Below are 15,057 nucleotides of genomic sequence, written 5' to 3' on the forward strand. Positions count from 1 at the left end.
GCTCAGAGTGTATGTTTGTGTTTATTGGCCCGGGGCGATGGACATTTCCCCCTTGAGAGACGGAGAAGATGTGTGGTTGGCACAGCCTCCAAATATCTGCTCTCGCTCATACGCACAAGATGCACTTTATCACGACTGAGCCCAGACAGCGAGCCATTTAGCACAGGCAAAGCCGCAGTTTGTGGAGACTACATAGGTGCGTCTCTTCGCTCGGCCACAAAAAGGTTTTAAAATACCAATGTGGAGGTGAATGCTGCGTCAGCAGAGCAAGCTGAAGGTGAACGTTGTGGTGCAAATAGAAACGCGCTAGTCCGCCTGAGCTTGCATGCTCGAGACTTCTCTAAATTATGTAATAGCCATCCACATTCTAAGTGGCATCTGCTTGAAAAGGAATATAACATTCATATAACATTGAAACCACAAATACAATAAGTAAGCATAGGTTTTTTTTGCGAGGCCTACAGTGCAAAGCAACAATGAGAAGGCTTACGTTTGAAAGGTGACATTTGGTTATTTCCAAAATATGCATAGAAATACAGCATATGTTCAGCATAGAAATACGTATGTGAAGCATACAATTAAAAAAATAGGCTAATTCTATAACTTAAATTACTCTATCTGATGCCCAGTTTGACTCTCCAAAACGTCCAATTTATGTTCGAATGACTTGATCAGGTGTCATACTTCGGCCTAAACATTGAATCATTCAGCTCTTCATAAAATCAGCATTGGCCGTAGATGTGTCATTGTCAAGTTGGAAAAGAACAATGACCAACAATTCATTTAAATGCCTAGTATACCTCTCTGCTGCTGATCTCTCCTGGACAATCAACACCTTAGCTCTGGTAAATAAATAAAAAATATTTTGAAAAACCCACAAAGGCCCAGCAGCGATTGCACTCCCAGAGAGTGCCAAAGAAATAACAACTAGACACAAGCTTGCTGGTGACCTTTTACCATTCCACCATGCCAGCTGACCTACGCAGTGTCATTGTGGCACTCAAACTGCACTGAGGTTTACAGGAAAAGCCCCCTGCCCCCCATAATCTTCATTTACAACTTCCGCTGCCTAAACAGAGCCAGGAGTAGATTAAAGACCACTTGCACCCTGGCTTCCATCTGCACAGGTCATTACCAGCCTGAGCCAATAGAATGAAGAACAGCTTCTTCCCCAAAGCGGTCACAATACTGAACACACATTTGCAGGACTGTGTTCATCTCTGAAGGACTCTGTGTGCCTCGTAGGGAAGTTCAAATGTCATTATACTTTGTATAATGACAATAAAAGTATTTTCGTATCAGTGTATCTTGTATCTTCGTATCAATGAAAAGCAACGAGTAATGGTAACATATTCTCAATACCCATAGAGCAATACAATTCCATCAATGAAAACAGCTCTCAAAAACCAGCAGCACTCGTGCAGCCCCACATAAGAGCTGTATCCCTACTATATTTCACTTTAGGCAGCATGCATTTTTATTTGTATTCTTCATATCCAACACCATACAGTTTTGATGCCAACAGTTGCAAAAAAGATTGGTCATGGGATCATGACTTCAGAGTATAGAGTCCCAGTCTTCATTTTGTCATTGGGCCTGGCAAACTCTTGGCGGGCTTTTTGTGACTGGGCTAGGAGAAGCTTCTATGGTGGGCGACACCCACATACGTACAGTATGTCATTCCTTGCCATGGGTGGCATATTGTGTTATGGGAAATAATAATCACCCCAGTATATTTCTACTTCCTTCGATAACTGTGGTCATACATCTCTCCCAAAGTTTCGTACCACAGTAGACACAGTTTTTGATTGATCAGTAAAGCTTTGATTGTTTTCTAATACGATCAAACTTTCTGCTGAAAAACTTGTTTGTCTTCGACAGGTCTTTTGTCCTTTCTCTTCCATGTGGTGTCATTGCTTACAGCTGGAAATGGAAAGGGGTTTGCTCTGTGAAATATAGTCTCATAGCCAACTGTTTGATAGCAAACTGTGTAATGACTCCTTACACTCTTCTGAGACTGATTGAATGTTACCAGAGTAGAGTAGAGTAGAGTAACTTTATTGGCGGGAAATTAAGGTGTCAAGTAGCTTACATAAATACAAATAACAAATACGTTACTAAAATGTAACTTCCCTCTGAGAATTTCATTGGTGGGTACTCATTTCTGCACCACCCGAATATCAAAGGCTTACTTTTATCTTCAATAGATATTGTATTAAACATAGCCTATGCATATTGTGGAGATATGTTTTGTGTTTATTGAAATATTGTTCAAAATGTTACTTTGCAAAAGAGGATGTACTCATTTTTCCTGTGCATTGCATTATTATTATTTAATGGTGCGTGTGTGTGTGTGAGTGTGTGCACGGCACGCGTGCATGCATGTGCATTAGTGCCTTGAATGGCAGCCTTCAGAGCCATTATGCAAACATAGGAGTGTGTGAAAGATACACAACTTCTGTCAACTTTGTAGTTGTGATATTGCAGGCTAGTAAAATAGACACAAACTGCCTAGTGGCAACATTTATTGACAGCAGAGTTGTCACCACAACAATCAACAATCAACACATTCCATGAACATTTCTTCACCATGCCACTGGCACTTTACTCTTGCACCTTGTATACAGATCTACACTTTTCACTTTACTACTATCGATTGTACTTCTACTATTGTTATCTGTGCGTGGTTCTGATTGCACACTGTGTGTGTGTGTGTGTGTGTGTGTGTGTGTGTGTGTGTGTGTGTGTGTGTGTGTGTGTGTGTGTGTGTGTGTGTGTGTGTGTGTGTGTGTGTGTGTGTGTGTGTGTGTGATATTATTATCAATGTCTTATTATTATTTAAATGTTTTTAGTTTAACTGCACATTGGAGACAATGGACATTGGTCAAACGCAATTTCAAACTTCTGTGCTAACCCTGTTACATAGATTTTTGACAATAAAGTACATTTGACTTGACTTGACAAGCCATAACCTTGGTCCACCAATCCCAAACATGAGTTTATTTCTCCCCCAACTTGGTTCAAATTTTTGATGTGGGCTTGGCAACACACCTATGGGGCAGCGAAGACAGCAGAATATCTACAGCTAATGGAAAGTGGTCGCATTGGCCAAGGCAGTGCAAAGGCAATTTGAACTACAATGGTTTGGTCCCACCGACAGCCCGCAGCTTTCTGAACCGGACAATTCCAGACTAAACTTTTAGCGAGGCTAGTGATATTGTGATATTGTGTGTATACATTTTGATTAATTGAAAAATACTTATACTCATAGATTCTCCCATGACATGTCTAGTAGGGTGGAATAGAACGACTTGCCCAACTTTTTTCCTTACCAGCTAATCTTCTAATGGTCACGTAGCCTATGCTACATTGTTTTCCCTACGGGGTGTTCCTTGCTGTCAGTCTTATTAGTGTCTTTTTTATTTTTTTTAATCTGTTTTTAAGATGATCAAAAGTTAACTGCAAATCAGTCTTCATTATAGCCTACTTGCTTTCCACATCATACTATTTAATAAATCAAGACATATTCCAGTGGAAGGCAAACTGTCAGTGGTTTAAATTCTGACAAGCATGTAATTAACAGCAACTGTGATGGCTGTGCATTTGGAAAAAAAACCTTAAAAGACACATAATTCTCATATGCACAGGCCTATTTGAAGCAGGGATTTGCTCTATTTGCTGTAGAGCCAGACTGCTCTTAAGGAATTCATTATTTTTTCAAATATAATTTATTTTTGTAATTCTTTTATTTTTTTACCACTCTAGATTCCCTAAATATTACTCTATTATTTTTTGTTTGGCTTATTTGTATCTCTCATTTCATACACAGAGGCACATCAATCATCTTATAAAACATGAAATGAAATGACAGTGAATGACAGTAACAGTTATTATGTGCACTTCCCCCCCAAGAGCTGACCTTTTAAAGTGTCAGGCCATACGAGAAAAGTTGAAAGTACTAGTAGCGTCAGCCAAACTACTGGCAATAGATACTCCAAATTAAAGCATGTAGCTATGAAATACAAGCACCATGACTCACAGACAAACTCTCTCTGTCTGATTCAATGACTCATTTCCGGTAGGGTATACGTAAGAAGCTACAGTTCAAGTTCAAGAGTCCAATTAAAAAAGGAACGTAAAATTAAAAAAAATTAATTCTTGGAAAGGAAATGTACAGTGCCACTCCAGTGTCCTGCAAAATGTTTTTGGTCCTTCGGACCCTCCTCAGTGAAAAAACCCTCATATTCACACAGGCACAGTTCGAGATCAAGATGGTAACATTTTGCTTTTAGACCCCGGGAGCTGCTTTATCAGACAATGCGTAATTCCAAAGATGCAGTTAAACAAATGCCAGCTGAGAGAAAAATCCCTCAGAAAGAGATTTGCAGAACACTGCAGAGCTCTAAAAAGAATTCCCCGTTAGTGACTTTCTAAAAGCAAGATTACACAAATAAAGACTGCACCAATGCTTGGACAGTAGATGGTTATCATGGATATCATACATGGATAGTAGATGGACACCATATTCCATGCTGATAGATATCAAAAACCTCACCATTAGGATGTTTTCAAATAGCATAAGGCAAATAAGACGAGGCACATCATAACGCATTTTGCATTCTCTCTTTGGTCTACCGTAAAACCATACGGATTGAAGTTTGGAGAGGCAGGCTTGAATGAGCACAGTTTGTGTCAATGCCTTCTACGTAGATGGACAGCTCATCGATTAGGCACAGTTTGGTGCACCTCATACTTCTGTTTGCCAGCCTCCGTGTGCTGTAATATCCATACCACTGATTGAGTTTGGAAAGGAGTGTGCTCAAGTCAGGTTCACCCGAGGGGACACTGTCCCATCCTTCTTCTCCTCCTCTTTCTGTGGTGTTTGGTGGCTTGCATAAAATGTGCGGAAAGTGAACTCCATTTATTCTCAACCTTAAGTCTCCAAAGGTCTCCTAAATGGGCGTTCACCTGACATCACATGGAACCCGGAAAAGTAAGACCCTGAAGCATCTTACAAATAGATGATCGATGTTACTGTGTAATTTGAATGACTGGTTTCACACTTACGAGAAACCACTATTTAGAGGTTTAATACATTGGTCCATAGAAAAAAAAATGTCATGAATACAATAGACGAAAATGGTACAGAGGGGGATTGAGTGAATCTCTGACGTTTGTGATGGGGGAGTCTTTTGGAGTCCAGCAGTGTTCCATCAGGTGTTCCAGGTCAAATAAGTTTGAGAAAACCTTGTTTAAGAGGTGTAGACCTTGCTTAAGTTTAAACCAATTGACTCTGCCTTCATAATGAGTGATCAGTGATAATCATATGGCTTTGATGATGATGATGATGATTACATGATGCAGAACAAATACCATTTTGTTACACAACTATTGTGTTTTTAATGTCCATTTAAATGAAATAATCCATTAATAAATCATCAAAACTGTTTTTAGATTGCTTTCTAATTCAAGCGGACATTATAAATGTCCCTGTCCACACTTATCAGAATAGCTATGGCAGACTTCACCTAATTTATCAAGAGTAAGCTGATAATTATTCTCAAGCGCATGATGAAATGAAATAATGAACCAGTATGACCTGCAGTTTCTCTTCATCTAGTTTTTTTCCCCTCCGCTCAGGGCTGGGGTAGGTCAACACTTTGCAAGGAAGAACAGAAGTTTCCATACTTCATCACCATCTAGTGGCCATGTTGTTTACAATCTCAGCTTCGCGTCAGATCTCACCAACAATTTATTACCTGCCCCCCTGGAGGGGGTTGGGCCAGGTTACTGCAACGACTAGGAGTGCATTTTAATATGTGACCTTGCCTCCTCCACTTGCCTCCTCCACTTGCTTCTCGTCATGATGACATCACTGACGACAGCATTATATGTCAATATCTTGCAAAAGCTCAATTGTAAAGTCTTTTTCTCATTTGCAATTGGGATGGTGAATGAAAAACAGTCCCTCAAAAGTTGTTGTGGCTAGGCTGACAGCTGGGAAACTTTATCCTTTTCTCCACGGAGGAGGGGCCAGGAGACGGGACGAGGAGACAAGCACAAGTGGAGGAGGCAAGGTCACATATTGGGATGCACCCCCTGGGTTCCTTCTAATATGCAGACTCCCGTCCTCCCTTGCCTGGTTGTGGCCTCACAATGACGTCACTGAAGACAGAAAATTGATTTCATATCTTGCAAAAGCGCAATTCTAATGTCATTTTCTCATTTTGCAATCGGGATGGTGAATGAAGAACAGTCCCCCAAAAGTTGTTGTTGCATGACTGACAGCAGGGAAACTTTATTGTTTTCTCCACGGAGGTGGAGCGTCAGCCAAACGCGAGGCCACAAGCACAAGTGGAGGGACCAAGGTCGCATATTGTAGCGCACTCACTGTGTGTTTGCCGCAGTGTTTAGGGTTGCCTGACGGTAGTGCTAAATACACAAAATAGCATGGCATCAGGCATTGGCAAGGGGGCCAAGGTGGCCATCGATGATTGCTCTCATTTCATCATGAGGAGGAGTAAGCGAGGAACTGTTCCGTAGAAGTCTTGAGGGTTTTAAAGAGTAATAATGGCATCAAGGCGGTTTAGTCCCTGCCTTGGAATGTGACAGCTGGTGAGAAGAGTCTTAGCCAGAATAGAATCTCCCTCTCTCCCCCTCTCTCTGGGGCATCATTAACAACACAGCTTAATTTTAGGCAGTGAAAGCACTCTGTGAACAAATGTTAGCACATGGTTGTCTGCTAGTATATGAACTCATATCATAGTTACATTCATCAGCATTCAGCTGGTCAACACGGGTCACTGCATGTAGTTGGAGCATGCCAGCACAAGCCTAATGCTGTCACATTGTCATGTCACAGCTCTACAGACTCATGACATGGAGAAACCACAACAGGCAATTGAAAAACAAAACGGTCCTTACTTGAAAGATGAACAGCCAATCATGGATGACTTTCACAAAGAATGAAAGATTACATGCATTCTTCCATTATGAGATGTAGAGATTCTGTTCAGGTTTTTTTTTTCATTATCTGATTTCACATCCTGTCCAGAGCTTTAAAACACATTGTTGGTCATCACTGATTCAGTCACGTTCGGTTCCGAAGCCTATAAACTAACAGTGGCAGAGCATGCTCTCTTAGTATTAACAACACATGCAGGGTATAGGCCTCAGGAGACCCTGGGACTCGCCTACAGACCTGCCCATGTATGGCATACTTTGACCTGGCCTGGGAGTCTCCAGCCGGATCAACGTTATCCCCTATGGAGCCATGCCGTGCCCATACTACATGTGGTACCTCTCCTCTCCTCTCCTGTTCTAATCACAGCGTGGCAGCTGCTGTATTTAAGCAGTGTGTCTCTGGAACAAACCAGACCCATTCTGACCAGGCACGGCATCGGTACCGCAGCATCGACAGAGATGGTGAGTTTTTGCCAATTAGTGCAATTTTCTATGCGCCACAAAGGTGTCAAAAGTAAAAGGAGTAAAAAAAGTTCAACACAGGTGACTTAACTGATTAACTGGTCTACAGGCTACAGTGCCTGTCTTATGATTGGCTAATTCTGAGCGGGTTGGATCAAATTTGTGGCAGTTGTTGTCTAGGTTTTTAGACTTTCTATCTATCTCAGAAGATTCAGTGGAATAACTGGTTTAACTACTATGTAATATCATGTCCTGATGTTCTACTTTTGCCATAAGTGTACTTCTAATTTTACTTTGGACACCTCTTCTGTGCCATGTGGGTGGCTGTCGAGTGCTACTGATCAAGTTGTTCTATTGTAACTCTGAGAGGGAAAACATGAGTATCATCACAAAATAGGGTTGAGTATACGTGAATGGATTTGAACACTGCAAATATTCAGGGTAACAACAGCTGACCCGAGCAATAGCCACTTTTCATTTTAATTGCTCTTGTGTTTTCAAATACTTGAAAGGTCTTAGGAAATATTTTCAGTGATGATAATTGGACATAGGTCAATGGTTCATACAAGTTCTGCTCCTGCAAAAAGTTCTTAAACTCAAGGCAGTGAACTACTAAGCAATATTGTCAAAGATCCAGTCTTAGTTTTTTTGTTTATTCTCATTTCTCTTTTAATACCTGCATGTCTTCCTTAAAGTGATACTGTCCCATTTTTGGAAATATGCTCATTTTACACATCCCCTTGAGTTAAACAATTGAGTTTTACCTTTCTCCTGCACTTTCAACAGTTCTCTGACTACGGCAGTGCAAATTTGACCTCCAAGCTAACACTTAACATTGAGTCCTATGAGACCAGTTAGCTGCGAGCTGGTCTCATAGGACTCAATGTTAACTGCTAGCATGGAGGTAAAATTTACACTGCCATACCCTGAGAACGGTTGAAAGTACAGGAGAACGGTAAAAACCTATTATTTAACTCAAGGGGAGGTGTAAAACAAGCTTATTTCCAAAAATGGGACAGTATCACTAACTTTTGCAGCCCGATGCAGGGCTATAAACACAGTGTCAAAAACTCCCATAAAAATAGAACCTTCATCAACCTTTGTAGCCTGACACAATGCGACATAGACGCAAGACAAAAGTAACCATTTTATAAGACAAAAAAAACTCTAGGAAAAAAAGAAAACCATTATTTTTTTTAACAGGCCAGCAGAAAGACCAAGAAGAAGGAAGGAGGTGCCAAGCGTGCCCAGAGGGCCTCATCCAATGTCTTCTCCATGTTTGAGCAGACCCAGATACAGGAGTTCAAGGAGGTACGTGTGGAGATCTTGAAGAGACAGACATCTGGTTGAGAGGGTCAAGCAACGGTAGACTTGTGACTTATTTCTCAGGGGAAAGACGAAAGGCAATCATAGCTCAGGTTATTAAAACGCAGTTATGGCACTAACCGTAGTTCCTTCCCTTGGGTTATTTTTTTGCAGGCTGTGTCCTCTAGGCTTTTTCCCTCATATTTTTTTCATGCTTATTGGGCTGGGTTCGACTGTCACCAACATGGCTAGATATAGGCCTATATACAGCTCCAGGCCTTTTTATTAGAATACCATGAAAAAGTTGATTTATTTCCATAATTCCATCAATAATGTTAAACTGTCATGGATTGTAGATTCATGGCCCAGTTTTTTAACTATTCCAATCATTAAATTGTTTATTTTTACACATTTTGGTCTTCCAGCTCAAAAAAAACATGAATTGGGGAATTCACATCATTAGAATATTGTAATAAAATCACAATTTTCTTCATCAAAATTTGTTTCACATCAGTGCACATCAAATCAGTTGAACTTTGAACTTTCTACACAACATGCAATGTTCAATACTTGGTTAGGACTCTCTCTGTCTTAATATTATTAATAATAACGGCCATGATGCGTTTAACATTGAAGTCAATGGCAGAAACAGTGCATGGGAGTAATGGAAGGCCAGATATCCTTGATGCTTTGCCGTCAGCTGTTTTTGTATAGCTGACCTGGTGTCCCACACTTCCCTCTTCAATATACCCGAAGATTTCCATGCCACGTTTTGGTGTTAACTCACCAGTTTAATTCTAACTCAACAGAAATTAAACCCCATTCATTTTCAATGGGGATTCATTTCTGGTTATTTAGAATTAAACTGGTGAGTTAGCGCCAAAACGTGGCATGGAAATCTACAGGGTATATTGAAGAGTGAAGTGTGGGGTACCAGGTCAACAAACAAGAACAGCTGACAGCAAAGCATCAAGGATATCTGGGCTTCCATAACTGCCATGCACTGTTTTTCCATTGACTTCAATGTTAAACGCATCATGGCCATTATGAAGACAGAGAATGTCCTAACCAAGTATTGACCATTGCATGTTATGTAGAAAGTACCAAATTTCAACTGATATAATGTGACCCAAATTTTGATGAAGAAAAATTTGATTTTATAACAATATTCTAATAATGCGAATTCCCCAATTCATGGGTTTTTTGAGCTGGAAGGCCAACGTATATAAAAAGAAAAAAAATAATGATTGGAATAGTTAAAAAACTGGGCCATGAATCTACAATCCATGACAGTTTAACATTATTGATGGAATTATGGAAATAAATCAACTTTTTCATGGTATTCTAATAAAAAGGCCTGGAGCTGTATATTTTAAAGTTATCTTAGTTATTGGCTTTTGCTAAGTGCTTTTGGATTACATAAGCTGTTGAGAAAGCCAAATGATCTTCAATGTAATTTCATTTAAAATGAAATTTAAAACGTAAAAGTATAACCAGCATGGGAAATATACGCCAAGAAATCGATGGAAACAATAGCCTGCTCATCCATTTTCTCGTTCCATATAGGCCTTCACACTTATTGATCAGAACAGGGATGGCTTCATCGACAAAGAGGACCTAAAAGACACCTATGCATCTCTTGGTGAGTATAACCCAATGGATTTTCACATTTACAGTGTTAGAATAGCCTACTAATTTGTATTGAATTCTAATTTAATGCATCTCTGTGAGAGATTGCTTGAAGTCCAGCCAAAAGAGAGATAGCGCAATGTTCATCAGTCTTTTGCTATTTCAGTCAGGCGTGACAAGTGTAAAAGGGGCTAGATATTTGAAGTTAAAAACGCACTAATGTTAAAACTTAAGAACTACAAAGAATACTATTTCCCTTCTCATTAGGAAAACTGAATGTGAAAGATAATGAACTGGAGGACATGCTGAAAGAGGCCACTGGTCCAATCAACTTCACAATGTTCCTTAACCTGTTTGGCGAGAAATTACATGGTAAGTGGTCCAATTAAAATGACAGTAAGTGACTGAAAATAAAACCATTGTCTGAATACTAGGCTTAAAGTGATGCCAGACCATTTCTGGAAATAAGGTCATTTTATGCCTGCCCTTGAGTTAAATTATTGAGCTTCACATCTCTTCTGTTCCTTCAGCTGTTCTCTTAGCCTGGTGATAATCTAGCTCAGTGTTTCCCAACCTTTTTTGTCTCATGTACCCCCTAAGCCTTTTCGTTGTGCCATGAGTACCCCCTAACTAGTGTTTTACATCGCCTTTTCTGTTCCAGTGTGACTATGCTCCATGCATTTGTTAAAATTACATTTTTCCAAGTACCCCCTGCAGTGTGCTCGCGTACCCCTAGTGGTACACGTACCCCTGTTTGGGAAACACTGATCTAGCTCCAAGCTAGCAATGATCATCGAATGTTATGGTTCCAGTTAATGATTTGCTAGCTGGTAGACCTACTATACCATGAATTAATATCGTGGAGGTAGAAATTGTGTGGCCAGACTCAAAGAAAGGTGAAACTCAATTATTTACCTGAAGGGGAGATGTCAAATGAACGTATTTCCAGAATTGGTGTGGTATCACTTCAACTCTGTTCATCTGTTTGAAGGCACGGACCCTGAGGACACCATCCTGAATGCCTTCAAGATGTTTGATCCTAACGCAAACGGCTTCATACACAGAGACGAGTGAGTGCTCCAACACATCCATGATTTTTTTTTTGTGGCAAATAAAAAAGAAAACGTAATTTACAATGCAATAACTTTCTAACACCATTATCTTTCAAATCTTGCCTCTCAGGTTACAGCACGTCCTGATGACACAAGCTGACAAATTCTCAGCAGAGGAGGTAATAGAGGTCACACTGCCTACTGCTTGCTTTGTCATTGACATTTCAGTTGCAGACGTCAGGTTGCACAGCCACAGCTAAAGCACACTAATTAAGTAATAATTGGTAATTAAAGTACAGACAATGAATATAGTTCTCAAGTAATCCAGCAAAAAACGAATCCATCTGAGAGTGGCATTATATAGCTGTGGTTGCATCACCCTGGCATCTGCTACTAAAAAAACCTCAATGACCCCATATCAGCGTTGCCAGATATGCGATAATTTTTCCATTTGTACCATATTTGTACCAATTTTATACAATATACAGTAAAAATGACATGATGTAAGATCATTTCAAAGTTTTCATTAAGTTGCCTTAGACAACCACTTGGTTTGTGTAGGCTACGATAATTTCCTCAAAAAACAAGAACAAAAAAAAGCAACGAAACTACACAAAAACAATGATTTTGAGACTTTGGTATGATAGTTTGTACGATATTTGGCATTGGCAACACCGCCCCATATCATTTGTGAACTGATTTGTAAAAGCCCTAACACAGGACTGAATTCTTCCTTCCAATAGGTGAAGCAGATGTTCCAGTCATCCACCATTGACCCAGCAGGCAACTTGGACTACAAGTCTCTCTGTTACATCATCACCCACGGAGAAGAACAGGAGGAGTGAGGCGCACAACATTTGCCACTCCCCGAACAAAGTGATCTGAAAGGGGGCCCCCATTCAGTACATACAATGTAATGTAAAACCCAATTCTGGGACCCCCCCCCCTTCTCTCTGGGCCTGGGACAACTGACCCCTTTGCCCCATCCCTGGTGAGGGGCACATGATGTCTCCTCTCCTCCCTCCTCTCATCCCCCAAATCCTACCCTGTGGCCCTTAGTTACACACCAATGTGTAGTGGTCTTCTGTCTCTGAACTGTGAATAAAACCCGTGTCTCTCTGTCTATGAGCTTGATTCAGGTCCTAAATGTGAAAAGCATTAATCTTCTGAAGACATGGCTCCCGTTATAAATTTGCTGTAACCAAAATGGCTAATGGCTCTGTGTAATGTCATAGCAGTATAGTACTATGGTAGTAAAATATTTTTAATATCTTACAGCGCTCTAAGCAGAGCTGTGTGCATTATGAGACTGTACGGCTTATATAGTAAAGCAGTAATGGGATTACCAAGAGCAGCAGGCTCCTCAGGAAACATTAAGTTGATGGCTGATCTCGTAGGGGTGAATTCATGGGTAAACTACACAGTTACAAATGTGCATGATATGTACAATAGGTCTAGAGACAGGACACAAACAGTTTTTAGCGTTCTCAAAGGGCACATTTTATGTACAGACAAAGGCAAAAAGTGTAAACAATCTCCTCAAAATATAAATCACAAGTAGAAAATTGATTTGGATGGAACACACAGCTAAGAGCTGAAATACACAGTTAAGTCAACAAAAAATGTTGATCCCTACAGCAAGGCATGTTGGCTCAAAGGAAAACAAACTACCCACATAGCCTCTGCACGGGTATCAACCTGGCAGTGTCAGAACGGCTTTCTGTACAAAAATGCAGGATTTACAATTTTACAAAACGGGAATATCTTTGGTTGGTTCAAAGTGCAGTAGCAAACACATTTTTCCCCCTGATTCAGAGCACAGTGTGAACAACAAACAGTACTGGTCATGTGGTGTGTTTTGTGCGTGTTGTCTGTGTACAAAATGTGAGTGTGTCTCTGTGTGTGTGTCTCTGTGTGTGTGTGTGTGTGTGTGTGTGTGTGTGTGTGTGTGTGTGTGTGTGTGTGTGTGCGTGCGTGCGTGCGTGCGTGCGTGCGTCATGTGAAATGTGTGAGTGTCATGTGAGATGTGTGGGTGTGCATCTGCCTGCATGTGTGCTTGGTGGTGCTCGTCAGCAGGCTGGCGCGCGTGCTTCAGTCAGGACGTAAAAAGCGAACGAGAACCTCGGCAGCCGGAGAGGATCCCCCGCGTGATGACTGACGCCCCGCAGGTCAGGCAGCGTCCTGTCATCCACCATCTTCAGCACCACGCCGTTCAGCTTCACTGACCTGAGATCAGATGAGCAGGCAGCCAAGTAGGGGAGAGAAGTGTGAAACACTTATAGGGCTTTCAGGCCGACCAGAACGGAGCCGGTGTCGGTGCTCGCACCAGTTACGTTCGGCACTAAAGTGTTTGTCTGCGAACCGCCAGTGTTCATACCGGGCTCTGAACTTTTTCCGCACGTGACCGTGTTACCCGGATGAACCTGCTGACAGCCACGCTGTCGTCACGGTTCGCAGAGAAAAACCTAGTATTTTGCGGTTCGCATTGCGAACCAATTTTCCGGTTCGCGAACGCAAATATCTGTGGCGTGAACACGACGGCCGGTTCGCGATTAGGTGCGGGAACGGGCTCCAGCACGGTTCTCAGTCGGCCTGAATGCGCTATTAGAGAATCAAATCGACAAGCGTGAATCAAGTCAGGTTGCATTTAAAAAAGACTTTCAACAAAAAAGTGTTATTTTTAACAGGTTACAACACAGTAAGGACTAAAAGAGGCCAGCAATTACCAAAATTGTGAACATCCAAGTAAGAATGTCTGCACACGTGAAATTCAAAAAACCTCTTTTCTGTTTTTTTAATTGCCAGCGATTAAAAACAGAAAAGGACTTAAATATTCATAAATAAGTAAATACATAAATGAAGAATCCAAAGAAGGTCCATACATTTCAGTTAACACATGCTACTTCTTGTCAGGCTTTGAAAGAGCACGCGCAACAAAAACCCAACAGTGACAGCCTCATGAACGTGTTCATTAGTTTCAACACGAGTACCAACTGGGGTGCTGTAATTTGAAAGGTCATAGTATAATGACAATACAGCACAGAGGGAAAGACTCTTAAGGACTCTTCAGACATGCTGTTTGGACAGAATGGTCTAGACCAGTGGTTCCCAACCTATTGGTCGGGACCCAACCTATGGGTCACCAGAGATCCGCAGGGGGTCGCGAAGCCCTTCTGATTTTAAGGGGTACCATATATAGCCCATGTTGAATGAATGACAAAGCATTTATGCATATATATGCATAGAAGCAACAAAATGTAAGTGTTACTTTAAACATGTATTCTATATTTGACCTAAGACGAATTGAGGAATAAAATAACTAAAATGAGTTTTCACAGAAAACAGAGGGTATCGTGACTCCCTCTCGTGCAGACACTCGCGCAGTTGGGTCACCAAAGCTTACAATGGTAAAAACATGGGTCCCTTAAGAAAAAGGTTGGGAACCACTGACTTAGAGAATCAAATCGACAAGTGTGAATCAAGTCAGGTTGCATTTAAAACAAAAATTCAACAAAAAAAGTGTTATTTTTAACAGGTTACAACACAGTAAGGACTAAAAGAGGCCAGCAATTACCAAAATTGTGAACATCCAAGTAAGAATGTCTGCACACGTGAAATTCAAAAAAACTCTTTTCTGTTTTTTTAA

At 40.9% G+C, this 15,057-nt stretch overlaps 2 protein-coding genes across 2 annotated transcripts in view; one reads left to right on the plus strand and one right to left on the minus strand.

The window, feature by feature from the left end:
* The first annotated feature begins 7,341 nt into the window (after positions 1 to 7,341).
* On the plus strand, positions 7,342 to 13,339 carry LOC134458033 (myosin light chain 5-like). Its single transcript, XM_063210125.1, has 7 exons — positions 7,342 to 7,425; positions 8,629 to 8,736; positions 10,297 to 10,372; positions 10,627 to 10,731; positions 11,351 to 11,429; positions 11,542 to 11,590; positions 12,155 to 13,339. Exons 1-7 carry the CDS (start codon positions 7,423 to 7,425, stop codon positions 12,254 to 12,256), a joined length of 522 nt encoding a protein of 173 aa, XP_063066195.1. The 5' UTR covers positions 7,342 to 7,422; the 3' UTR covers positions 12,257 to 13,339.
* A 34-nt stretch (positions 13,340 to 13,373) lies between these two features.
* Positions 13,374 to 15,057, minus strand: part of hpse (heparanase) — a 15,582-nt gene continuing 13,898 nt past the window's right edge. Inside the window, exon 12 of the mRNA XM_063210126.1 lies at positions 13,374 to 13,637. Coding sequence (XP_063066196.1) covers positions 13,481 to 13,637 — 157 coding nt within the window. The 3' untranslated portion in view covers positions 13,374 to 13,480. The remainder of the gene's footprint in view (positions 13,638 to 15,057) is intronic.

The sequence above is a fragment of the Engraulis encrasicolus genome, chromosome 11 (assembly GCF_034702125.1).
Source record: "Engraulis encrasicolus isolate BLACKSEA-1 chromosome 11, IST_EnEncr_1.0, whole genome shotgun sequence".
Classification (NCBI taxonomy): domain Eukaryota; kingdom Metazoa; phylum Chordata; class Actinopteri; order Clupeiformes; family Engraulidae; genus Engraulis; species Engraulis encrasicolus.

Excerpts from the sequence above, each read along its gene's own strand:
- LOC134458033 (XM_063210125.1), top strand. Across the intron at positions 8,737-10,296 it reads AGATACAGGAGTTCAAGGAG|GCCTTCACACTTATTGATCA; the intron begins GTACGTGTGGAG and ends CGTTCCATATAG. Across the intron at positions 10,373-10,626 it reads AGACACCTATGCATCTCTTG|GAAAACTGAATGTGAAAGAT; the intron begins GTGAGTATAACC and ends CCTTCTCATTAG.